Here is a 23,741-nt window from a genome sequence, read left to right as displayed (position 1 = left end):
TTTATTTTTTTCTTTCCGTTCTGTTACTAGCTGGAGCTAAACATTGGCTGGGGCCCCAGGCGGCGGCTGGAAAGGCGCCCTCCCAGGAGCAGAAGGCTGGCTTAAGGGAAATTGGGGGCGGGGAGACAACTCGCGATGCTGCCCAGCGCGGGACGGCTTCTCCCATCTTTCCCAGCCAGGCCAAAGCCCTAGCGTGAGCCCCCCGACCGCAGAGAGTGGCGAGGAGACTTGGGGGACACTCACCGGGTAGTGGGGTCACGCAGCCCCACACCCAGCCCTCCTGCGCAGCCCTACACCCTCCTCAAGGCCGGGGCGCGGAGGCGCCCGCCTCGCCGCCGCGGGGGCGGGGACCACCCACGGCGCCGCGCGGCCCCGCCCCGGCCCCGCCCCCCGACGCTCCAGCCCGGCCTCCCTGCCCGCCGGGCTCGCAAGCTCCTCTCCGCGCGAGGAAACCCCACGCCGGGGTGGAAGGCTTTTTTTTTCCCCCTGGGTTTTCCCTAAAGCCGGATGGGCCGCGGTACCCAGCTCCTTCAGATAAAGATGGAAGAGAGGGCTAGAGGGTCTAGACTGGTAGTGAAGAGATGGCCTTCTTGCTCCTCATTCCCCCGCCCCTCCCTTCCCAGAGAAAGGGCAGGAATGGGATTTAGCGACCTAACCCATCTGGAAAGTTTTGGGTAGCAAATTAATTTATTTTCTTTCGGAAAAAAAAAAATTAACGTCGCGTTTGGGGATAAAATTACGCTGTTCCCAGATCCGAATTGGGAATCTCTCCATCTAATTTAAACCAGAGGACGAAGTTGTGGGAGGGGAGTAAAGCATCTGCTGGAGGGAGGCGGGGTCGGTGATGGGGCGGCCGAAGTACAGTAGCGTTTAGGAGACTGTCGAGTCCCCTCCTGGAGGGAGGCCTCCCTCTTTTCCCCCCGCACCCCACCCCGCTACGGCTGGGCACTTTTCCCGCCACACCCCCCCCAACTTCTAGTTGCCAGAATGGAAAATTCAGAGTCCAGCCTAGTCCAGGTCAACAAACTTTTATTGCCATTTCTGGCTCCCCCAGCCCCAGCAAGATCCCTGCTTACACTGAGCTCTGCTGCAGAGGAATGGCGGTGGTGGGCGGGTGTTAACTTCTCTTTCTCTGCACACTGCCAATGTTTAAAAAGAAAATCCACTTACTGGGCAGGGAGGGCAATACAGGGTGGGATTCAAGGGCGCCTATGGCTCAGTACCGCCTCTGCTGGCTGCAGAATATAGACTATGGTTCCAAACATTTTTTAAGGGAAAGGAGAAGAGACGAATTTGCTTGCTGTTGTACCCCTTGCCCTTGCCGCCACGTTTCCATGGAAATGAGGGAGGGGCAGGATGTAGCTCACTCTGACTACCTGGGAGGGTGGCAGGACAGGCAGTTAGTAAACACATCGCCTTCCACTCCTATCCAATACAGACTGCTGTCCCCAGTCGACCCCCAGGCTCATTGCCTGCTCCACCCCAGTCCCTTCTGGAGCTGGTATCTTGCCAACTGGACTCCAGGCAGGGCTCGCTGGCAACAACAAGAATCTGAGTATGTTGGTCAAGCTCAGTAAGCAGCCCTAGTAAGGCCGTCAGTTGTCATGGCTTGGTGAAAAGCCCAATGCCCCCACAACTCTGTGCAACTTCTGTTGCTCAAGCATCTGTCTCAGACAAAACAGAAACATAAACCCAAATGATTGAGATTAGAGAGAATACAAAATAACAATGCTGAGAGCTGGGATGAGGACAGGAGGCACATCCTTCTCAGACTAGAGCCACCTGTGCACCCTGCCTTCTGCTGCCTGGAGTTTGCTTCCTCCCACTGGGGCTGTGGCTTGCAGGGCTGGAATCCAATCTCCACTGGGTGCCGGCAGCTGTAACCACTGCTGTCGGTTGATGAGGCTCGCCTGCTGCCCTATGGAGGAGGTGCAGGATGGATCTTCAGTACCATGGGTCTGCCCGGTGCTGCTGATTGTAGAGCTGCAGTTTGATCTGATCTTTGATCTGATTCACAAGGATCATGGACAGCAGGATTCCCACCAGCTGGAAAAGGTAAGAAGGAGCTGAGGCCTCAGCCATGCGTGATGGCCTTGTTTTCTCTGACTCAATCTTCCCAGTGCAGTCGGCACCTGCCCTTCAGCAGTGTTAGTGCCTGACACCCTAGCTGAGTCCCAGGGGCCCTCCCCCAAACTAAAGGAGTCTTTACAGAATTGTGGGACTGCAGTTTTACAGGGTAAGTTACCTGGGGGATGGCCAGGCCCAGTGCCACACCACCCAGTACGAAGAGGTTGCTATGTATCCAGTTGACCAATCTGTCAATACAGCCGTTGGTGTAGATGACTTTACTAGCTTCCAGGTAGTCAAGGGCCTGCATACCTTGGCCACACATGGTGTTGATCACTGCCTGGGGAGAGAGTTCAAAAGCCAAGTGGGACTCCCATTCCTAAAACTTTTTCTTTGGGGCCCTAGCTGATGGGCCTCCCACCCTTCCTAAACTCCTAAATTGTTACAGAATATATGTGAAGGATGCTAGGTTGGAAGTTGCTAAATGCAGATTTCCCTTCCTCTGGAGGTCTGAGTCCAGTTCTTCTTGCTTTAGAGACCTGGGTCTTCTGGGCGACAAAGCAGGCTATAGAAGTGAAAGACTGACAGAGCCATCAGATTGAAGAAAAACATCTGACCACTGTTCTGCAGAACTGACTGGCTGAGCTAGGGGATGGAGATTCCCGAGATTCCCGATGGCAGCTGCCCTAATCAGAGAGTAACTCAGATCACTGTGGGAGGAAATGAGGCGGGAGGTGTGCTCACCTGGTTGGGGGTAGGCAAGCAACAGGAGTAAGGCACAGAACAGCGTTCACGGCTGGGGTTGTCTTCTGAACAGTTGAAGTACATGTTCAGGGACCAGTCCTTGTAGGAAATCCCTCCACAGCAGCTGAACTGCAACAGAGCCCATCACAGGGGTTAAAAATCACCCACCCCTTACACTGAGGTAACACAGAGAACTCTCAAAGCAACCAGAAGTCTATGGCAAGTTCAAGTTGTGTTTAAACACAGCCTTGAAACTTTGAGCTCAAGCTTCTCAGTGACCTTCACCTGAAGAAATTATTTCTTCTTAATTTCTATTACTTTATATGTTTTGTTATAACTTCTTGTATATATATTTTGTTTTACACACTCAACTATTAGCTCCTTGAGGGCAGTTTCTGGTTTTGCACTCTTGCATAGCATTTGTTGTTTAGTTGCTAAGTCATGTCTGACTACTTGTGACCCCATGGACTGTAGCCCGCCAGGCTCCTCCATCCATGGGATTTTTCCAGGCAAGAATACTACAGTGGGTCGCCATTTCCTTCTTCAGGGGATCTTCTCGACCCAGGGATCGAACCCATGTATTCTGCATTGGCAGGCGGATTCTTACTACTGAGTCACCAAGGAAGCATGCAGCCTGGCAAAAGGATATGTTTCCAAAATACTGGCTGAAATAATTAAAGGATCAGTGCTACAAACATTTGTCTTAATGTAGAGAAAGCACAGGAGTGGACTCTTCAATGTTGTGGGCCCATAATTACACCATGAAAGCAAACAGGATCCAAGTTAAGGGTGTTACACAAAGTAAAGGGGAACTCAGCACTGGTCTCAAAAGCACTTTTGTTTCAAATATAACTTCTGACTCACAGCAGCATTATTCACAAGAGCCAAAATACAGAAGTGACCCAAAGTGTGCACCAAAAGACAAATGGATTAACAAAGTGTGATATATACGTATGATAGAATATTATTCAGCCTTATAAAGGAAGGAAATTTTGGCACAACCCACAACATAGATGAATGCTGAAGACATGCTAAGTGAAACAAGCCAGTCACAAAAGGACAAACACAGTATTCATTGAGACAGAATTTCAGAGAGACAGAGAATAGAATGGTGGTTTTTAGGAGGCGTGGGGAAGTGGAGAGTTAGTTTTTAATGGGTATGAAGTTTCAGTTTGGGAAGAAAGTTTTGGAGATGGATAGTGATGATGGCCATAAAACAGTGTGAATGTACTTAGTGCTACAGATCTGTACACTTAAAATGGTAAATTTGATATTATGTATATTTTACCACAGTTTAAAAAATCGAACTTTCTAATTGGTGATATTAAAAAAATCTGCCAGTTCCCCACCATGAGTAACCACTTATAATGGTTTCTTTCATATCCTTCCGTATTCCTTTTGTAAATATGAATACATATTCTTTCCTCTTTTACACAATTGGTAGATTACTACATATACTGTTCTGTGCCTGTAAAAATACTTTTAAAGCTATGTGTGGCTTTTTTGCCAAACCCTTGCCCAGAATCCATTACCTACCAGGTAATGAAAAAGCCCACAGACCTTGAGGGTGAGTTGTCTCTTGGGATAGCACTGACTTTTACCCATAGCTTCCCAGACCACTAGGTGACCACCCCCCTCCTCAGCCCGTACCTCCTTCTGGCCAAAATCTATGAGGTTCTGAAGGTCCAAGTCATCTCGATAGTGCACGATGGCATTATTGATAATCTCACTCACTTTGCCCCGCACCTGCCAGAAACATGAGGAGGGAATCAGAACAAAGGACTAGCCCCTAACCTGCTCCCCTGCAAAAACAGCAATAGACGGTGCTCATCTTTGTTTATTTAAGTCAACCCTGAAGTCAGAACCAAGACCTAGCAGGGATGAGGGCCAGTTCCAAAGTCCATTCATCCCTGGGCTCCCTGGTACCTGTGGGCAAGAAAAATGCTGATCTGCTGTTGCCACGTCTCAGAGCCGCATTTCAAGATAAGTCAATACTTATCTCTTTCCGAGTACTATTACACAAAATACTTGACTGATGTAAAGCAGTGAAACTAGTTTGTGTGTGTGTTGAGGGGGTAGATTGTTTTTTAGTAGAAAAGGACTTACTGAGCTAAGACACTGACCTCTAGTGGACATAAGAGAATTGCATCTCTTTCAGTTCAGTTCAGTCGCTCAGTCCTGTCTGACTCTTTGTGACCTCATGGACTACAGCACGCCAGGCCTCCCTGTCCATCACCAACTCCCGGAGTTTACCCAAATTCATGTCGATTAAGTCGGTGATGCCATCCAACCATGTTATCCTTTGTCGTCCCCTTCTCCTCCTGCCCTCAATCTTTCCCAGCATCAGGGTCTTTTCAAATGAGTCAGCTCTTCACATCAGCTGGCCAAAGTATTGGAGTTTCAGCTTCAACATCAGTCCTTCCAATGAACACCCAGGACTGATCTCTTTTAGGATGGACTGGTTGGATCTCCTTGCAGTCCAAGGGACCCTCAAAAGTCTTCTCCAACGTTTTTGAGTACAGATCTTTTCTCTGTATCATTTTTAGGATTTTACTAAGTCAGAAGGACTAGGACACTCTGAATTGACTCAGTGGCTCTCAGTTTCATAGTTTAAGCATGCTCTCTTCCTTCCTGTTTCATTACTTGTCTCAAAATTTCTTATCCATAGTCCTGTACTCTGCCCCTGGCAATCATCTGCCCTTTTGGAAAGAAATTCTGGTTTATAATGAAAAGGGCTGCCGCTGAATGGCAGACCACTTCCAGATATGGTGAGAGCTGTTCAAAGTCTTGTTTACTTCCCCCTTTTCTTACTTCTGTTTATCCCGATAAATAATTTTTAAAAGAAATAAAAGACTCTTCATGTTGTCTGTGACCCACTTGATAACTGAATTTTACTCAATCATTTGCCATTAAAGTTTGCAGACTATTTTAACTTTGGGTTCATAGAATTTATTTTATTTCCCTGTTGGCCTCTCAGACTGTCAGAGGAAAACACCTTACAATCTTGAAATCCTCTTTAAATATGGCGACTTTAAAGGTCATTCATTCATCCCTAAGGACAATCTTTCAAAGGCTAATGCTCCTCAGGGGAAGGACCACTGTGGTTAATTAGTCAGGCTGAGCACAGGCAGGAACCGTCCCTTCCTCCCTCTGGCTCACATCTGAATAGGCCCTATGACTCCCAGAGTTACCTTGTCTGAGAAGACGAAGCCCAGGACCCCAGCTGCCAGCTGTAGCAGGAACACGATGGTGAGACACAGGGAGAACTGTGGGGGAGCAGGAGGGAAGAGGAGACAGTCTGTCACCGCGCTGGGCAGGAGCTTCCCAGGGCCACAGGGAGGATGGGGGGGCCACAGGCCACTTCTCCCAGACACCCCCCAACACACACACAATAAAGGCAGCTGCCTCTGGGATGCTGTCCTGGGGGTGGTAGCCCTTGCTGGGTTACCTGGGCTGAGCTCTATAGGGAGGAGTGGACAGCACAGACCTTGGGGGCAGCAAGGGACAAAAGAAACTGAAAGGTTTCAGGAAAAGGAGAAGCGCAGGGAGGAGGGGCCCAGGCCTTCCCAGGGAGTTGCCCCTGACCACTCACCGTCTGCAGGAGGCAGATGTTCTCACGGAGAGATCCGATGCAGCCGCAGAAGGTGAGCAGGAACATGAGGATGCCCACCACGATCAGCAGGATGGCCGGGTCCACAGCCAGGCAGGCCAGCGCCGCCTCTGGGGGAGGGGCTGTCTCTCAGTCTGAGCTGGTGCCCACTGAGCCAGGTACCAGGGGTGGAGTGGGGCACCCCCAGAACTGTCCTCCTTCCCTGGTGGGGGACTCTCCAGTGTGGCTAGGTAAAGGTTACAGGGAGCAGTACTGCCCTCCCACGGGGAGAACACCAAGGGCCCAGAACGGTCTGTGGCCTTTAATTTGAGGAACTAACAAAGTAAGAGCCTTTATTCCCAGGCTTGAGAGAGAAGGAACCACTTTCGCTCCAGAAAAGAATTAGAATGGCATTAGGCTTGCTGGCTTTTGCAGATTCTGTTTCCTGGCGACTTCGTGTAGAGGCATAGGAATGGAGGTTGAGTTTCTCCAGAACAGAGTGAAGGGAGGGCGGAAGCCTCTGGTTAGTCTTTACACCCAGAAGCCTACCTTCTTCCCTAGATACGCCCTAAGCCTAAAATGCAGGCAGATCTAAGATGATTCGCAGGAGCTCAGGAAAATCCAGGAGAACTGGCTTGGGTGGCCAGGCAGAGTAAGCCGCCAGGATGTGGCTAGAGGGTGGCTGCCCCCTATAGCTCCATAGCTTCTGTGGGGAGGAGGGCTGAAGGGCCAGGGCTGAAAGAGGCAGAGGAGAAAGGGGCAGGCAAGAGTTATGGGGAGATGGACAGGAACCGTAGCTCACCTGCGTGCTTCATCAGCCGAGCATAGACGCCCACAGCCACCATCACCATGGAAATCACCTGTGGAGACAGGGAAGGAGCCACACTTTGAGGTTTCGGAAACCGGGGAGCCCTGAGAGCCATGAGTAATCTTGGAGGAGAGGAGGAGGATGACGACTCTTCCTGGACCAGAAATGAGCATCTTTTTCCTCCCCAGTGATAACTGTTGATAGAATCCAGCAGGGTGTTACCTCCATGAAAAGCCTGTATCAGGATGATCACATTTAATTGTCACAACACAGTTATCTGGTGAGGCAGTTATTCTCCCCATCTTACAGATGAGGAAGTTAAGGCAATGCAAGGTTAATACAGAACAGCAGTTAGGAACATGGGCTTCAGAGTGAGGTGAATCTGAGCCCATGCTGGACAACTCTCTGAACTTCGGTTTCTGTATCTGGGGATTTACTTGTTTTTTGTTGTCGTTCTTTTTGGCTGTGTTGGGTCTTTGCTGCTGTGCGGGCTTTTCTCTAGTTGCAGCGAGCAGAGGCTACTCTTCATTTTGGTGCGTGGGCTTCTCACTGCTGTGGCTTTTCTGTTGCACAGCACAGGCTCTAGGCACACAGGCTCAGTAGTTGCGGCTCTCAGGCTCAAGAGTGAGGGCTAAGTATTTGTGGCACGTAGGCTTAGTTGCCCTGAAGTATGTGGAATCCTCCTGGACCAGGGATCAAACCCATGTCCCCTGCATTGGCAGGTGGATTCTTAACCACTGGGCCATCAGGGAAGTCCCTGAAGATGGGAATTTAAAACAACTATAAGATTACTGTGAAGATGAAATAAAAGAATGCATGGAAAGCATTTAACAAAATGCCTAGTAATAAATATTATCTATCATTACTAACTGGGGCTTCCCAGGTGGCTCAGTGGTAAAGAATCTGCCTGCCAAGCAGGAGATGTGAGGGTTTGATCCTTGTGCTGGGAAGATCCCCTGGAGAAGGAAATGGCAACCCACTCCAGTATTCTTGCCTAGGAAATTCCATGGACAGAGGAGCCTGGTGGGCTGCAGTCCATGGGGTCACAAAAGAGGCAGACACTTAGCGACTAAACAAATCATTACTAATGGTTAACTTGCTCAGGGTCACATAGAAACTGTGAAGTTCTGAATTTGAATCCAGCTACTTAAAAGGGAAGGTCTTCAAGCTGAAGCAGGCCTGAGTAGATGCTCCCAGGTCTCTAACCCTCTTGGAGGTCAATGTGGTATCAAATGTAAGCATGAAAGTGCAAACCAGAATGAAAGAATGCTTACACATGAATGCGTTGGTGTAAAATAGCAGAACTACCTTACAAAGGAAACTTTATAAAGTCTGATTCCAGGGTGCAGAAACAGAGAAGTTTAGACCTTTCAAACTTCCTGGCTTCTCTGAGAAAACAAACCCATCAAAGACCACCAGGGCTCCCTAAAGAGGCCTTCTCTGTGCCCTGGCCGCAGGCCTCCAGGAGTGCAGGGTGACCTAGTGTGCGCACCCTTCCTTTGTGCCCAGTTCCCAGGCTGGTGCTAAGCAGCAGCTGGCTGTCACCATGGCAATAGCTGGGGCCACGCTCTGGCTGGAAGGAGTTCTCAGCAGGAACTTGACCAGTTCAGTGGGGAAGGACAGGGCTGGCTGGACTCTGCTGTCCTGCAAGACAGAGACCAGCTGGGAAGAAACATCTTGGGGCTTTGGTGGGAGAAGGGAATTGAGCCCCTATAGTAGGTCAAGAGCCCACTCCGGTGTTCTTGCCTGGAGAATCCCAGGGACGGGGGAGCCTGGTGGGCTTCCGTCTGTGGGGTCACACAGAGTCGGACACGACTGAAGTGACTTAGCAGCAGCAGGTCAGCAAGTCAGACTAGTCCCTCGGGAAAGAGGTATTTTCTTTGGCGAACTCTACCCGCTGGTGCATTCAGCAGGAAATGGGAAAACCTTGTCTAAGACCATGTCTTTTAGGACCCTTCTCCTTGGTCCCCAGTCGTTTGACATCTGCCTCGGGGCCCCAAGCGTTATGTGCTGGCCCTCACACTCTGTGTCCAGGAGCGAGGGAGCTGCTTGCAGAGAGCTGTGGGAGGAGCTGGAGGTGCCAGTTGGCTTCTTGTCCCACAGCACAGCCAGGCTCAGGGAGCAAGGGGTAGTGGATGGGAGGTGAGGAAATCCCACAACAGAGATCCCAGTCATCCCACCGGCCCAGAGACACAAGCCCTTTGCCAGAGCGATCAGGCATCTCTGTCTGCCCTTTAAAACTCACCACAGCCAATTCTGGTTCTGAACATCTCTTTACTGAGTCATTTAAAAATATGTATCTGCTCTTTATTTGAACAGGCTCCTCGCTGTTTTTTCACATGTTAAATTTTCACTGGGGTGTATAACGTTTCACAGAGATGGTCTCTGATTAAATCCCCACACAGCTAAAACAAGAAAGGGAAAGTAAAGAGATGCCATGTGTCCCAGGGTAACTTCATTCCATGGGTGGGCTTGTAATTATAGCAGCTGTTCTGTCTCTATCTGCGGTAGGTAGAACAGTGTCCCCCCCAGAGATGTCCTGTCTTAATTCCCAGAACCCATGAAAAGGTTACCTTACGTGGCTGGCGGGGCTGTGCAAATGTGATTCACTTAAGGACCTTACAATGGGAGATTATCCCAGTTGGCCCAATATAATCACAAGGGACCTTATAAGAAGGAGGCAGGAAGGTCAGAGTAGAGGAGGAGAGTGTATGAGAATGGAAGCAGGGGCTGAAGCGTGTGCCGTAAGCCAAGGACCGTGAACAGCCTCTAAAAGCTGGAGAAGGCAAGGAACTAGATTCTTCCTTAAAGCCTCCAGAGGAAATCATGCCTGCTGACATCTTGATTTCGGCTCAATGAGACCTGTTTTGGACTTCTGACCTCCAGAACTATAAGAAAACTAATTTGTGTTATATTAAACCATTCAGTTTGTGGCAATTTGTTAACAGCAGTAATAGGAAACAAATACACTCTCCAAATCCAATTCATCAGCTGTTATGTAGGGGACACTCTGAGGACTGCAAAGATGAACAAGATGTGGTCCCTGCCCTTAAGGAGACATATCTGTTATGTGGGAGCGGGCAAGAGCGTCTGTAGCCTAAGGCAGTGCTTTTTGATGTTGGCTGCCATTAGAATGGGGGCGGGCATGGAGAACTTCAAAATTCCTGATGCCTAGGCTACACCCCAAACCAAGAATGTCAGAATCTCTGGCACTGGAACCTAGGTCACAGTGTTCCTGAATGCATTCCAAGTGATACCAACATGCAGCCAAGTTTGAGAACCACCAGCCTCAAGCACACTCGGCCAGGGATCTAGAGCAGCAGGTGCTGGTTATGTGAAAAAGAAAGTTAAGACATTAATATGATCATGAATATTTAATATCATTAATGATCCAGGTTACTTGGAAGCTTGCTACCTCTGGAATTCTGCATTTCTGTCATTGATCTACCTCTTTATCCTGGAGTCACAGCTTGCTCTTTCACACTTCTGTTCCTGACCTCATCTCCCACCCCGAATTCCTCAGAGCTGCTGCCATTCCAAAGTGAGTACTGCTGTTATTAGCTTAGCATTTGAGAGCTGAATAGAAACTTAGGAATGTACCAAAGCTTTCTTATCCATTCGTCTGCAGATGGACATCTAGGTTGCTTCCATGTCCTGGCTATTATAAACAGTGCTGCAATGAACATTGGAGTACATGTGTCTCTTTCAATTCTGGTTTTCTCGGTGTATATGCCCAGGAGTGCGATTGCTGGATCATATGGCAGTTCTATTTCCAGTTTTTTAAGGAATCTCCACACTGTTCTCCATAGTGGCTGTACTAGTTTGCATTCCCACCAACAGTGTAAGAGGGTTCCCTTCTCTCCACACCCTCTCCAGCATTTATTGCATGTAGACTTTTGGATAGCAGCCATTCTGACTGGTGTGAAATGGTATCTCATTGTGGTTTTGATTTGCATTTCTCTGATTATGAGGGATGTTGAGCATTTTTTCATGTGTTTGTTAGCCATATGTATGTCTTCTTTGGAGAAATGTCTGTTTAGTTCTTTGGCCCATTTTTTGACTGGGTCGTTTATTTTTCTGGAATTGAGCTGAAGGAGTTGCTTGTATATTTTGGAGATTAATTCTTTGTCAATTGTTTCATTTGCTATTATTTTCTCCCATTCTGAAGGCTGTCTTTTCACCCTGCTTATAGTTTCCTTTGCTGTGCAGAAGCTTTTAATTTTAATTAGGTCCCATTTGTTTATTTTTGCTTTTATTTCCAATATTCTGGGAGGTGGGTCATGGAGGATCCTGCTGTGATTTATGTCGGAGAGTGTTTTGCCTATGTTCTTCTCCTCTAGGAGTTTTATAGTTTCTGGTCTTACATTTAGATCTTTAATCCATTTTGAGTTTATTTTTGTGTATGGTGTTAGGAAGTGTTCTAGTTTCATTCTTTTACAAGTGGCTGACCAGTTTTCCCAGCACCACTTGTTACTCAGCCATTAAAAAGAATGCATTTGAATCAGTTCTAATGAGGTGGATGAAACTGGAGCCTATTATACAGAGTGAAGTAAGCCAGAAAGAAAAACACCAATACAGTATACTAACGCATATATATGGAATTTAGAAAGATGGCAATGATAACCCTGTATACGAGACAGCAAAAGAGACACAGGTGTATAGAACAGTCTTTGGGACTCTGTGGGAGAGGGTGAGAGTGGGATGATTTGGGAGAATGGCACTGAAACATGTATATTATCGTATGTGAAACAAATCACCAGTCCAGGTTCAACGCATGATACAGGATGCTCGGGGCTGGTGCACGGGGATGACCCAGAGGGAGGATAAGGGGAGGAGGGAGGTGGGAGGGGGGTTCAGGAAGGGGAACTTATGTACACCCGGGGCGGATTCATGTCAATGTATGGCAAAACCAACCAATATAATATTGTAAAATAATTAGCCTCCAATAAAAAAGAAAAAAAAAAAGAAACTTAGGAATGAGCCCGGTCACTCACTTTTTTTTTTAATAGATGAGGCCAAAAGAGCGAAGTGATATTTGACCAAGCACACATGGCTGCAGTGGCAACACCTGGACTAAACCTCATTTCCCATCTCAGTTGGATGCCGTCTATACCGTGTCAGTCTTTGCTACAGAATCCTTGTGACATCCCACAATATCACCAGTGACCTCCTTTCATGATGAGAATGGAGATAAAGACACTTCTCTTCCTAGAATAGCTTTTCATATTCTGGCTAGAATGAAGCCTCACTGGAAACTTTCAAACGCTAGACACAGTTTTTAAAATAGCTGAGTCCAGCCAAAGGCATGTTCCTGAAGAGTTGTCCATCAAATTATATAAAATAATTTGCCCGCACCAGTACGTTTATCCTTATGTAAGGTGAGTAATCACCTTATAATGAAAATAGCCATCCGCTGGGCTCCTTGGAGAAATGACTGATCTTAGGACTGGGGCAGGAAATAGATAAGTGGGGAGCATCTTGTGTTGCCAGAAGGTAAGGAAACGCTCAAAAAAAAAACAAAAAAACAAACCTATTGGTGTGGCTGTGCCAAAGAGATATCAAAATAAGAGTATGGAATTGTTACCCCAAATATAAAATAAGTATCTGTAAGTCCATACTGATATAAATGACTTAATAAATGGGAGAAAAAAGACAAATCTCTCACACAGAATTCCAAATATTTTTTGGAGGTACTGCAGCATCTGGAGAAGGTCATGGCAACCCACTCCAGTTTCCTTGCCTGGGAAATCCCATGGACAGAGGAGCCTGGTGGGCTACAGACCATGGGGTCACACAGAGTTGGATATGACTGAGCGACTATCACTGCAGTGTCAGGGAGGTGGAACACAATTCCCCACTTCCAGGTGTGGACTGCACACAGTAACTTCTTTCCAAGGAGAACAGACTGGAAAAGGGTGGGGAAAAGACTAACTTTACAGTGGAGAAGCCTGACTCCCTCAGCCAGGTGCTCAAGGTCAACATCAGCACAGGTCACTGATAAATGAGATTATGTGAAATGGCACTTCCCTTCTGGTCTTCCTTCCCCAAACCCATAACCCCAGTATAATTATAAGAAAACATCAGGCAAGTTCAGTAGAGGGACAAGATGATCAGTACTCCTCCAAACTGTCAAAGGCTTCAAAAACAAGGAAATTCTGAGACACTGCCACAGCCAACAAAAACCTAAGGAGACATGACAACTAAATGAAATTTGGTATCCTGGATGGTATCCTAGAACACAAAAAGGGCATTAAGTAAAAACTAAGGGAAGCTGAATAAAGCATGGAACTTAATGTAATAAATGTTTCGGGTTGGCTGAAAAGTTCATTCCAGATTTTTCCTGTGCGTGCTCAGTTGTGTCTGACTCTGCGACCAACCCCATGGACTGTAGCTGAAAATTCCTCTGTCCATGGAATTTTCTAGGCAAGAACACTGGAATGGGTTGTCATTTCCTACTCCAGGAGATCTTCCTGACCCAGGGATCGAACCTGTGTCTCTTGAGTCTCCTGTGTTGGCAGGCAGATTCTTTCCCACTGTGCCACCTGGGAAGCAGCATCATACTCATGTAAGATGTTAATAAACAAGAGACACTGGATGTGGGCTATATGGGAACTCTCTGTACCATCTTTTCAAAGTTCCTGTAAAACTAACAGTTCTAAAAAATAAAATATATTTTTTAAAAAGTCACCCTCAATTTGTTAGTCGTGTAAATCCACACTTTGTAATATCATATTTTCCTAAACTGGGATTCACTTGCCTACAGTTTTACAACCTTTAATCAGGGTGTTTTCTCCTTATACCAAAAAATGGCAGTAGAACTTAAAAATGTTCAGGTGACAGGACACTGAGAAGCTACAGTGCTCTCTTGGTATACCATATGCAATCTTGACATATTCAATTCTTTTTGAAGCTTTAATATGGAACTACTGCTATCAAGGCTGTATATTGTCACCTTGCTTATTTAACTTATATGCAGAGTACATCATGAGGAACGCTGGGCTGGAAGAAGCACAAGCTGGAATCAAGATTGCTGGGAGAAATATCAATAACCTCAGATATGCAGATGACACTACCCTTATGGCAGAAAGTGAAGAGGAACTCAAAAGCCTCTTGATGAAAGTGAAAGAAGAGAGTGAAAAGGTTGGCTTGAAGCTCAACATTCAGAAAACAAAGATCATGGCATCTGGTCCCATCACTTCATGGGAAATAGATGGAAAAACAGTGGAAACAGTGTCAGACTTTATTTTTTGGGGCTCCAAAATCACTGCGGATGCTGATTGCAGCCATGAAATTAAAAGATGCTTACTCCTTGGAAGGAAAGTTATGACCAACCTTGATAGTATATTAAAAAGCAGAGACATTACTTTGCCAACAAAGGTCCGTCTAGTCAAGGCTATGGTTTTTCCCGTGGTCATGTACGGATGTGAGAGTTGGACTGTGAAGAAAGCTGATCGCCGAAGAATTGATGCTTCTCCACAGTGTTGGAGAAGACTCTTGAGAGTCCTTTGTACTGCAAAGAGATCCAACCAGTCCATTCTAAAGGAGATCAATCCTGGGTGTTCATTGGAAGGACTGATGCTGAAGCTGAAACTGCAATACTTTGGCCACCTCATGCGACGAGTTGACTCACTGGAAAAAACTCTGATGCTGGGAAAGGTTGGGGGCGGGAGGAGAAGGGGACGACAGAGAATGAGATGGCTGGATGGCATCACCGACTCTGTGGACATGAGTTTGAGTGAACTCCGGGAGTTGGTGATTGACAGGGAGGCCTGGCATGCTGTGATTCATGGGGTCGCGGAGAGTCAGACACGACTCAGCGACTGAACTGAACTGCTATCTAATTTATATTCATATTTAACTTTGCCCAATTATCCCAATAATGTCCTTTATTAACTGCTTTCCCCCCCTTTTTGCCTGATTCAGCTTCCAGTCAATGATCATGTATTTAGTGATCCATGCATCAAGTCTCCTTTAGCTTGGAACAGTTTCACAGCTTTTTTTCTTTTCTTTGTATTTGGTTTCTCAAAACACTGACTTTTAAAAAATTGTGGTAAAGTACATATACCACAAAATTGACCATTTTCAAGGGTGCAGTTCAGTGGCCATAAGTACATTCATATTGCTGGGCAACCACCACCATTATCAGGCTCCAGGACAGTTTCTCCACCCCAAGTACAACTCCTGTACCCATTAAATGGTCACTCCCCACTCCCTCCACTCCTCCAACCCTTGGCAACCACAGATCTGCTGCCTCTATGGTTTTGCCTATTCTGCACATTTTCTATAAATGGAATCATATAATATGTGGCTCTTGGTGTCAATCTTCTAATGTTTCCAAGGTTCATCAGTGTTGTAGCATGTATCAGGACTTCATTACCTTTTAAGGCCTATCCCACTGTAAGGATAGAACCCAATTGGTTTTTCCGTTCATCTGCTGATGGACATGTGGGTTGTTTCCACCTTTTGGCTACTGTGAATAGTGTTGCCATGAATATCCACGTACAAATTTTTGTTTGAGTACCTCCTGTTTGCTGTTCTCTTGGGTATACACCCTGGAGTGGAATTGCCAGGTCCAACCCACTCCAGTGTTCTTGCCTGGAGAATCCCAGGGATGGGGGAGCCTGGTGGGCTGCTGTCTCTGGGGTCACACAGAGTTGGACACGACTGATGCGACTTAGCAGCAGCAGCAGGGTAATTCTATGTTTAATTTTTTGAGGTGCTACCAAGTTTTTCCACAGCAGCTGCACCATTTCACATTCCCACCAGCAATGTACGGGATTCCAGTTTCTCCACATCATTGCCAATACATGTTCTGACTTTTTTCCTTTTGATACTGACTTTTTTTTTGGGAAGTCCAGGCCAGTGGTCTAGCTTAACGTCCCTTGGTTTGGATGTTGGATTGTTTCTTCCCAATCTGATCCAGATGATGTATTTTTGACAGGCGTATTAACACAGATAATGTGTGCTTCTCAGTGTGTCACGAGAGGAAACATGACATACTAATTTCTATCCTAGAAATAATGAACAATTTTACTAACAGATGATTTGATTGTTAACCACATGTCTCAGCATCTCATAAAATAGTATGGCAATACTCTAAACAGTTTCCTAGTTTTCCAGAAGGCTTGCTGCTAACGTGTCCTCTTCCCTGTGCCCTTGACGGCAGATAAGCAGCTGTGGTCTTGGAGAGAAGATGGGAGATAACAGAAAACAGAGAAAAGTCACTCCACTATTTGACCTTTTTTTCCCCCTGTAAATCAGGAAAAGACAGTCAAGAACTGATGTTTGTGAGGAAAACACTTATTCCAGCCCCTGGCACACTAATTCACAGCCATCAGCACCAAGTAGGAAGGGCCCCCAGGTAAGGTCCTGGACAAGAGATCTACTGGCTCTAATGTCCATAATTACAGGCAGATTAGCTCTTGAGTCTATTTCCATTGGATTAAAACCAATGCAATGTGAAAAGCTCTGAGAAGTGGACCTGGGGAAGGTCCTCGGACAACAGTGGAATCTCTTTTCCTATGATATATAGGAAACATCTCTGTAAACTATATAATCTAACGACACCATTAATCATCATCACCTTCTGGCTAACAGCAGGAATGTGAGCAGGGGCATTTGAGGCTGAAGGAAGTCAGGTTCAAGGTTAGCCCTGACCTAGACTGAGTCCCCACACCCCTGTCACTTGTCAGGAGGAGCACTCATCCTAGCTCTCCAAGTCCCTCCCCAACAGGTGACCTTGACGAGTCAATTCTAACAACAATGGTAACAGCTACCTTTTTTTGAGGGCTAAAGGGCCAGGCACTGGACTAACCACTGTATACACACTATGACCACAAGCCCAAGAGGGTGGTAGGATCTCCACTTTATAGAACTGATGGGAGAATTCACTCAGTTAGTGAGTGGCTAAAGTGGGACTGGAAAGGTATGTCCATATGGCTCCAGAGCCTCATGACCTCAGTCACATGGCTGCCTCCTGCTCTGCCTCACAGCAGCTCCAGGGCGTGTGCGTTCACTTCAGGGCCTCGTGTGAGGTGGGAAGGAGCTGCCTGCAGTTGTCTTGGGTGAGCAGCTGGTAATCTCCGAACGGCGGGGCTCAGGCCAGGGAAGTAAAATAGCATCAGGAGGGCCCTGTAGGACCAGAGGGAAGTCCCAGGAGCCGCGCCTGAAAGGGGTCAATGGGGCATCACCACTAGGGCCCACCAGCCCCCAAGAGGAAGCCTGTGCTGTCTACCTTCCACATTCTAAAGTCCAATCTAGGGGCTTCCCTGGTGCTCCAGTGGTTAAGACTTTGCCTTCCAATGCAAGGGGCATGGGTTCAATCCCTGGTTGGGGAGCTAAGATCCCACATGTCTCATGGCCAAAAAACCAAAACATAAAACAGAAATCATAATGTAACAAATTCAGTAAAGCTTTTATTAGTAAGAAATGGTCTACATAAAATCTTGAAAAAAATTTTAAAAATAAAAAGCCTAGTCTGCATGAACTGGGTGGATCTGTTTCACCTTTTCTTTGGAATGAATCTTTCCCCCTCTTTTCTTGATGGTGGCAGTGGGAGACAGCTGGGAGTACAGTGATTCCCTGCATGGGGCTCAAACCACTGTTCCCTCCACCCGCTGCCAGGAGGATGTTGGGAGGGAGGGGTCTGCACCGTCCACTTCTCAGTCTTTTCTGTCCTTATTTCTGGATATAAGTAAAAAAAATCATAGCCTGCGGCCCTAAAGCAGGGCCCCTTCTCTCACTCCCTGGGATCTGCACACACCAGTCCTTCAGCAGCCATCCTGGCACCACTGTTCTGGGATTTCTAAGGTGGCAACTCTCCATGTGGGACTGACTGTTGGCTCTCTCCCGCTGGATAGGATGGAACTGTCCAGCTGGAGTGGAGTCCCTAGGGCTCTTTCCTCAGCTGGAGTGGAGTCCACAGAGCTCCTTCCTCTCCAATGTCTGGGCCAACCCTTTAGCTCCTTTTAGGCCATGGCTGGTTTTGGTTCTCCAAGGTTATAAATGAGGAAGGGAAGTTCACAAAGGCTCATAGTGGTATAAACACTCAGATTCACAGCCTGACACATAGCTTGCTATCGCAACTCTAAGAGATGCTTCTCTTTTATCCTTTTTAAAGGCTGCTTGAAGTCTATGATTTTCTACTTGGTACAAGGCAAACAGAGCTATTTAGGGAGTTAAGAAGGCATGTGTGTGACCTGACAACAAAGAGTGTGGTTCTGTCTTCATTCATGGTTGTGGTGCTGTTGTTTTATAAAAAATAATGTGATAATTCGTTTATTGCAGCCTGCCTAGTCTACAGGGAAAGCAGGGAAAAAATGGGGGAGGAAATGGGCTCTGTCTCCTAACATGTTTAGGTAGTTGTGTGTGTGTGTGTTTGTGTGCCCACGCCTGCATGGTGCTGGTGGTGGGGTGGGCAGGAAGGGACCCGGGCACTCAGGAGGGGCTTTTGCCAGGCTCAATGCCTGATCATTTCCTTGTGGCTTCTGAGCCAGACTACAACAGATAGTGCTGAAGGTGGTTTGGGGGCATTCTGAATCCCCTGGGGATTCCTATACAGTGGAAGTAGGCGGGAAAGTGAATTTATTGAAGGAGATACCTCATCAGAACACTGGATCAGCCCAGGGAAGGCCTGGATGGGTCCATGTGTGCTGTGGGCAGTAATCAGGCATGGCCCTCAGGGAGATGATGGAGGGCGTGGCTGCCATTTTTTCTGACCTGGCTTGAGGGAAGGGTGCCAGGCCCACTGCAGAAGAGAACCCAGGATGCAACCCCAATTAAGAATTAAGAATGCTTGAGGGCTTAAGATTGTGCTGCATCCTGACAGACTAGTGTCCATAAGAGAGGGAGGAAGGGCATTCTGATTCCACCCCGTAGGCTCTGATCCCTCGTTCACCACTCAATAAACATTCAACAAGTACCCACTCTCTGCCACACACAGTTGGGCACTGATAATCCAGAAGTAAATAAGGCAGTCTCTACCCTCAGGAGCCTAGAGGGGGAGACATAAAGAAGCACATAATTGTGGCACAGGTTTAAAAAAAAAAATCTGACGATCAAAACATGCACAAGGTGCCAGGGGGAGTCCTGAGGTATCGCCACTAAGGAAGGCTCAGCTGAGACACAGGGCAGGAGAGCTGAGCTTCTAGGCTTTGCGTGACTCAAAAGTCACGCCAACTGCTGCCCTGGTGGGAAAAGGATCAGCAAGGAGGGAGATGGCTACTGTGGGCAGCACTGAAAATGCTCCTGCCAACGTATGCCCAAGCTGACAAAGTGTAGTGTATCAGCCCACTGTCTTCTCTCTGCACAGACAGACAGAAGGCTATGTTCAGTCATGTCCAACTCTTTGTGACCCTATCGACTGTAGCCCACCAGGCTCCTCTATCCATGTGATTCTCCAGGCAAGAATACTGGAGTGGGTTGCCATTTCCTTCTCCAGGGGATCTTCCTGACCCAGGGATCAAACTCGGGTCTCCTATATTGCAAGCAGTCTCCTGCACCACAGGCGGATTCTTTACCAGCTGAGCCACTAGAAAAGCCTTCATTCCCTCTGCACAGAGCTGTCTCATACAAGGAGGTAAGGAAAGTTAGCTACTTCTTAACTGAAAGACTAAACTATAACTTCTGTGATCCTGGGGCAATTCTCCAAGCCGTGGAATCCTAACAATCAGTAACCCAGCTGCACAATTCTGGGAAGAAAACCAGAACTCCTAGGCAAAAGAGGAATTGAGATTTGAAGTAGGAACAGAAGGAATAGGTCCTGGTCCCATAGGAGCCAGGAGCTTTCTGAGTTAGACTCCAAATGCCCCAAGGGTCAGGGCTCCTAGATAAGTAGCACGGAAACCACTGCCACCATGATCACCACTATCACCACTGCAGATGAGCCCAGATGATGCCTTCCCAATGTGACCCAGGCACAGATGCAAACACCAGCCACCACACCTCCGCAGCGCCTGGCCAGAACATGCACTCTGCCTGGAAAAGGAGTTGGCTGACAATGCCAACCATGGGTGCCTCTTGAGTAGGAATGGGGAATTTGATTAGGATGGTGGAGAAACCTAAAAAAAGAAATCACCATAATCAGTCCCTAAAGGGGGATGGGAAGAAAAATGACCCCTGATCTGGGGAAATAGCTCGTCATCTCCAGCTGACCATAAGTGGGAGTAACTCCATGAGTCCAGACCTGGGGGAGAAGTGGCACTCAGGAACGCCAAAAAAATACTGTCCCCTGGGAAAGTCAATGTCTCAAGGGTCCCAGGACACAAGAAAGATGCATTCTTAGAGCTAGCCCCAGGTCTTGAAGAAAGAAAACAGTCCCCAGAGTGACACATTCCTCTTTAAGTCATTCACAGAGGCAGAAAAAAAGTTCTCCTTTAGAGGAGAAAGCTTAAGGACAGAGACACACATATATTGGCTTGGGGTCACACAGTAAGTTGGTGCCAGAAAGAAAGTGGGCCTCTTGTCCTTCGGTGTGCTATTTCTAGTGCCTCTGACTTTTTATGAGTCTCAAATAGGGCCAAGAAGGGGTGCTTCTCTAATTTGGGATGGTGCCAGTTTGGTTAGCCAGGTCCTCTGACCTTGAATGAAGCATTGGAACCAAAAAAAAAACGGGTCTATGGAGCCAAACTCTCTCCCTTGCTGTGACCTCCCAAAGTCACTTATCTGGTAAAAGGAGTAGAGTGGGGGAAGTCCAGGAAAATGACCGTGAAGGCAAGTGTAACAGATGCACCCAGCTGTTGTTGCTAGGGTGCACAGATAAGGGTGAAGTGCCAAAGGCTTCAACGGAGTTGCACGCAAAGTCATGATTGACAGAGGAAGTTAGAACAAGGACCTGAGGTCCCTGGGATGCTAGTGCTGGCTCTAAAGATGGCATGTCATTGGCCTGGCACACTCAGTGGGCATTTAAGAGGGTTTTCGGGAATTTGCCCTTTTTAGCTGTGGGGCTTCCCCTTAGGACATTCCCCCAGCCTGACAGAGTGGTGGTGAGATTTTCTTCCCTGGCCAGCAGCTGAAACTGGCATTGGCTAGTTAACTACTAATACTGCTAACACCCCAGTGACAGCAGCACCCAAGGACTTCCCCTGTGGTTCAGTAGAGAAATCACCAGGTCAAGCCCACTAACCCCCTTTTGGACATAGGATAAAAGAACATCTCTATGGTTTGGCTTTCTTATATATAAAATGCAGAGTTCTAGACAAGATGTCTTCTAGTTTTTTTTTTTCCAGTTGCCAAACTGAGAATTTGTTAGGAGTTCAAACTTCATTTTTCCCAGTACAATGGCTGAGAGTGAGCTGTCATCACCACCCTCTGGGATTTCTCTCATTTTTCCCAACAGGCTGGCACTTATGTACTTTGTGTCTGTTCACACCATGGCCCCCGTGAAACCTTTCCAGCAACTGGCTTAGCTGCCTAGTCTGCTCCTTCTCCTAGGAAACGTAGACTCCTCCCTCCTGCAAGTCTGAACTTTAGGTCTTAAGCAGAGGTGGGCAAGTGTAATGGACTCCTAGAGCAGCAGCAGCTCTGGTGTCGTTGGTTCTGGGAAAGAAACTGGGGAATATGGAAGGGAGGATGGATCTCCCTATGTTCTCAAACCCAGAGAGGCTCAGGGACTCTCGAGACATGAAACAGGATTGAGCTAGCATTTCATGATCTGGCCCAGCTGCATTCTCAGCTTCAGCAGAGAATTTCCAGCATCCTTGATCATGCTGGGTTTGATTCTTATGGAGGAGGAGACTGAGGCCCACAGAGGTGAACATATTGCCCAGGTTACTCAAGTCAACAACTGAAGGCAGATTGGGGGTGGGAATCGAGGCAGCTCCAGTCCGACATTTTGTACTTTTTCAGCTCCAATCAGAAGATTCTGAAAGGACCCTTGGACTCCCCCGCATCCAACATGGGGTCTATTTAAAGAAGCGAAATAATATCAAACTCCAGGGGATGGAGCCTGGTCCTGAGAAAGGTGGGCAAAGTTCGGGAGAGTTCTGGGAAAAACATCCACACCTGGAGGCCATTCCTGTCCTTTCTCAGCCTTTGGAGGGAGAGGAGGAGGGAGGGCGGTAGAGGCCTGCAAAAGGAAGAGATGAAAGCCCCTGAACCCATTCTCTCTGAGGGAAGGGAGAGGAAAGGTCTGGGTTCCCCACTTCCTCTTTTTTTCTCTGCCAGCAGGGCCTCCCAGCCCCCAGGCCTGAAAAATCCCCCAATCGTCAATGTATTAAGGGTCTGCTTGGGCCAACAGGAAAACCCGCTCCTCCCGCTCAAACCCACCTTTTTGGCCTGACACAGACCCTCATCCGAAGCCGAGAGAATACCCATAAAGCTTTACCGAATCCCTTGCATTCCCTCCACCCCAACACCCTCTGCAGTCAAGGCGCCACTGGGGTGTCCCTACCTAGGATAAATTACCCCAAAGTGCGATTTTCCCAGAAAACTAGACAGTGTCGCTCACTACGTTCGCCCTGAACAGGGCATCCCGGAACGACCCCTCCTCAGCGCTGGTAGCCCATTCAACCCTCCAGGGAGTGCCCTGCAGCCCAGGTGCCCCTATAACCCCCAAGACTCACCCAGAAGAGCATGTTGAAGAAGAAGAGCAGGTATTTCACCAGCGGGCTGACGAAGGAGAAGTCCTCCCCATAGGCGGCCGGCGCCCCGGGTCTCCGGGCCATGGTCCAGCCGCCGCTGCCCCCGGGGGCCTATCTCCCTAAGGCGGCCGGCCCACCTGCGCGCTCCGCGCCGGGAGTCATGAGCTGCACCACCGCCGGAGCCTAAGCGGCGGGGGAACTGCGCCGCGGCGGGAGGTGCCCGCGCCGTGCGTCCGGGAGAAGCGCGGGCACGGGAACGGCGCCGCCACTGGAGCCGCCGAGAGTCGCGGGAGCTGCCGCTGGCAGCGTGAGCGGCTGAGACTCCGCTGAGGCCGGAGGACCAGCCTGGCCCGCCGGGCTCCCAGGAAACCGGGCCCGCCCTCGACCGCCCATTGGCTCGTCTGCCGAAGCCTGACTTCTCATTGGTCGATCTCTGATGTCACTAAGTATCCAACCATCCCTCTTTTCCGAGAGGCGGGGGAGACACCTGTTCAGTGAGGGACAACTTGTTAAAGGGTCAGCCGTTCCGCCTCCTCCCCCGAGAAGGAAAGCATCCGCCACTCAAGAGAAAAAAGGATGAGAAAGAATGCACACTGCCATCACACACCCACGTCCTCTACCCAGTTGCTGTGGACATATGCAAACACACATACATTAAAATCAACAAGTACATACACCGTATGTTAAGCAATGCGTTGAAAGCCTTGGGAACACAAGAGAGAATAAGAAATCCACCCCCACCCCGGGGTAGGGGGAGGATGACAATGAAATCAGAGACAAAACTAACCTACACATGACAATTAAGACTACTTAAGAGGAGCTGCTATCCTGTTTAATAACTATATATTTTAAATGCTTATTTCAAAAAACACTATAATCCAATAGTGGAAATTTGGAAACACCACCAACAATCCTGCCATCCTAATTCATTACTCTTTCAATTCCCATCTCACTA

At 47.9% G+C, this 23,741-nt stretch overlaps 1 protein-coding gene across 2 annotated transcripts; it reads right to left on the bottom strand.

The window, feature by feature from the left end:
- Positions 1–1,012: 1,012 nt before the first annotated feature.
- On the bottom strand, positions 1,013–23,130 carry TSPAN33 (tetraspanin 33). Of its 2 annotated transcripts, XM_088832524.1 has the most exons (10): positions 22,769–23,130; positions 7,203–7,260; positions 6,404–6,531; positions 6,003–6,077; positions 4,462–4,557; positions 3,443–3,476; positions 3,130–3,245; positions 2,812–2,940; positions 2,246–2,407; positions 1,013–2,046 (listed from the first exon to the last, which is right to left on the bottom strand). In XM_088832524.1, the coding sequence occupies exons 1-10, from the start codon at positions 22,868–22,870 to the stop codon at positions 1,945–1,947; spliced, it is 1,002 nt and encodes a 333-aa protein (XP_088688650.1). In that variant the 5' UTR covers positions 22,871–23,130; the 3' UTR covers positions 1,013–1,944. The 2 variants fall into 2 exon arrangements, with proteins under 2 accessions (XP_088688650.1, XP_055276249.1); XM_055420274.2 differs by lacking the exons at positions 3,130–3,245; positions 3,443–3,476.
- Between the last annotated feature and the right edge of the window lie 611 nt (positions 23,131–23,741).

The sequence above is a fragment of the Moschus berezovskii genome, chromosome 3 (genome assembly GCF_049115385.1).
Source record: "Moschus berezovskii isolate FMDL1 chromosome 3, NW_MosBer_1.0, whole genome shotgun sequence".
Lineage (NCBI taxonomy): Eukaryota > Metazoa > Chordata > Mammalia > Artiodactyla > Moschidae > Moschus > Moschus berezovskii.
The sequence above is the reverse complement of the archived record's forward strand: the minus strand, read 5'-3'. Positions and strand labels throughout refer to the sequence as shown.

Bases quoted from the DNA above. Each gene is read 5' to 3' on its own strand.
- TSPAN33 (XM_088832524.1), bottom strand. From the start codon at position 22,870: ATGGCCCGGAGACCCGGGGCGCCGGCCGCCTATGGGGAGGACTTCTCC. The intron at 7,261-22,768 runs GTGAGTCTTGGG...CTGTCTCCACAG, and splicing joins TCTTCAACATGCTCTTCTGG to GTGATTTCCATGGTGATGGT. The intron at 2,408-2,811 runs GTGAGCACACCT...CTCTCTCCCCAG, and splicing joins GCTTGCCTACCCCCAACCAG to GCAGTGATCAACACCATGTG.